The 2,336-nt window shown below is 53.9% G+C and overlaps 1 protein-coding gene across 2 annotated transcripts in view; it reads right to left on the bottom strand.

Moving 5' to 3' along the window:
• The window catches only part of TRPV3 (transient receptor potential cation channel subfamily V member 3), a 35,601-nt gene that overhangs the window by 14,712 nt on the left and 18,553 nt on the right, over positions 1–2,336 (bottom strand). For both annotated transcript variants that reach the window (XM_006761495.2, XM_006761494.2), the window contains exons 9-10: positions 1,061–1,219; positions 261–366 (exon numbers count right to left, since the gene is read on the bottom strand). In XM_006761495.2, the coding sequence (XP_006761558.1) occupies positions 261–366; positions 1,061–1,219 (265 nt within the window). The remainder of the gene's footprint in view (positions 1–260; positions 367–1,060; positions 1,220–2,336) is intronic.

Genomic DNA, 2,336 nt, shown 5'->3' with positions numbered 1-2,336 from the left:
AAGAGCGGGGGGCGGGGGGTAGAGGGTAACGTGGGGACAAGGACACATATGTAATATCTTAATCAATAAAAAATCTATATAAAAAAAAAAAGATAGACCTGCTTATTTATTTCCATTTTGTAACTAAGAAATATGAAGCTTAGAAGGGGAATGGCTCCCCAGAGCCCCCCAGCAGTAATGGCCGAGCAGGGCGGGATCAAAACCAAGCCTGCTGTCACCTGCCCGCATCGCAGGCCAGTCCGGAGGGTCTAGCGGCTCACTCACCTCCTTCACGGAAATGCACATGGCCCAGATGAGCACGAACATCCTCCCCAGGAGCTGCAGCCACCCCATCTTGTGCGTCAGGGCCAGGGGGTGCGGCAGGGCCTGAGAAGAAGGGGAGGAATGGATGGTGCAAGATGGGGGGTGAGGAGGGCAGGGGTAGTGCCAGCTCTGGAGGGACCTTGCAGAACCCTCAGCCTGGGCCAGAAGCCAGAAGGGGGGCCCAATCTCTGTACAAGGCTAGAGGAGGAATGGCAGCCCCTGTCCCTGCCTTCCCCACCCATGCTGGGAATCCAGATCTCCACAGCGAGGAACATGCTAACAGCCCTCAAGCCTCCTTACAGGAACCATCCACATTCACTCACAGGACCTCATCACAGTCAAATAAAGCTGAAACTCTGTGCCTGGGAAATGCATGGAAACTAAGGCCCAGAGTGGTGGGAAATCTTGTATGAGTGACCGACCCCGCCCCCTCACTGCCCCACTCCCATATCCTGTGGCCCTCACATCAGAAACACACAATCAGCTCTAGATTTAGACAGAGCCTGGGCTCTGGGTCTCCTAATTCTCCTCCCAACATGGGTCAGCCTGAGGCTGAGCACCTGGGACTTAGCCCAGCTAAGCTCCGAAGACATATTTGGTTCCCTAGAAACGTGAGGGACGACAATTAGGGAAGCCGAGGAAAATCTCGGCCTCTCTGGGCCTCAGTTTCCCCATCTGTACATGGGATGGCTCCAAGCTCCTGCAGCCCTGACCACCCCATTCCTCCCCCCTTCCCCCCATCAAGGGGCCCACGTACCTCCTCCTCCCGGGGTCGGTAGTAAGAGATGAGCGTCAGGGTGATGTTGTAGAAGAAATAAAAGAAGAAGGACAGGAAGAACATGTACTTGGCAAACTTCTTCCACTTTATACGCAGCAGCGTGTGCAGGGGCTCCAGGGTCAGCATCTCGTGCCGGTTCTGGGGGTACACACCACCGTCACCACGGAGACAGGGGAGAGGAACCACAGTCAAAGGCCCCCATTTCGAAGGAAGCGCTGAGACAGCACTGCCCTGCAGGGGGCGGTCACTACGTCCAATGGGCTGGTTCCGCAGGAAATGTCAGGAGAGTCATTTCCAGCTCCCCGGACTCCTTGCCAGTGGGCCCAGGTGGCAGCCAAATGCCACAGGAGCTGGGCTCCCAGCAGGAGCATCTGCTGCTCCGTGGGAAGCAAGGGCTGGGAGGGAGAAGGAGTATGCCTGGGGGTCTGGCTCCAACTTAGCCCCTCTTCACTGTGTAACCTTAGGAAAGCCCCTGAGCCTCTCTGGTCCTGCACCTCCTCATCTACACAACTGACATCAATCAAACTGCCCTGCCCTCGAGGCTGCCTGGAAGGTCCATGAAGAACCCAGACAAGGCAGGCTCTGGGAAGCATGATTCTTGATAAAATGTAAAGAGTGAAGATCCAGTCTGCCGCTTCATGTCCCCCCAAAGCCAAAAACTTCTCACTGCTGATCCTCTCTCTTCCCCTCACCGCCCCCTTCTTGCCTCCTCCAGGGAGGCCTCCCTGATTGCCGCAACTATGCACTCCCTGTCCCTCACTTGGGGCCACGTTTGAGGGGAAAAGGGAATTCTAAGCATGGCCGTAGAGAATGAGTAGGGTGGTGGGGGAGAAATCAACACCAGCCATCCCCACTCCCACCACCATAACCACACTGCCCAGGATTCTGGGGCCAGGAGACCCTCACCCAAGGAACCCTGGGAACAAGTGAACCCCACAATGACACTTTGAAGAATCATAGATTTAGGGGTCTGTAAGTCTCCTGGGAAGTGACATTCTGCTCAGTCTGGAGCATTCACTAAATTATGTCTATCAAGGGCGAAGAGAAAGAAAAATCAAAGAACCCAGGAAAACTGGTGTAATGGCCACAAGGTGCAATAAACACCGGTTCAATAGAAATAATGTAAATGAAAGAGATTGTAATGCTCAGGAAGCCCAGAACGAAACAGGATGAAGATAAGTTTCCCTTGTCTCTTTCTTCATTCATTTGTTTAAATTCTAAGAATTACAAATGGGCACCTGCAGGTTGGCGAGAA

This window comes from Myotis davidii, unplaced genomic scaffold, assembly GCF_000327345.1.
Source record: "Myotis davidii unplaced genomic scaffold, ASM32734v1 scaffold638, whole genome shotgun sequence".
Taxonomy (NCBI): domain Eukaryota; kingdom Metazoa; phylum Chordata; class Mammalia; order Chiroptera; family Vespertilionidae; genus Myotis; species Myotis davidii.
The sequence above is the reverse complement of the archived record's forward strand: the minus strand, read 5'-3'. Positions and strand labels throughout refer to the sequence as shown.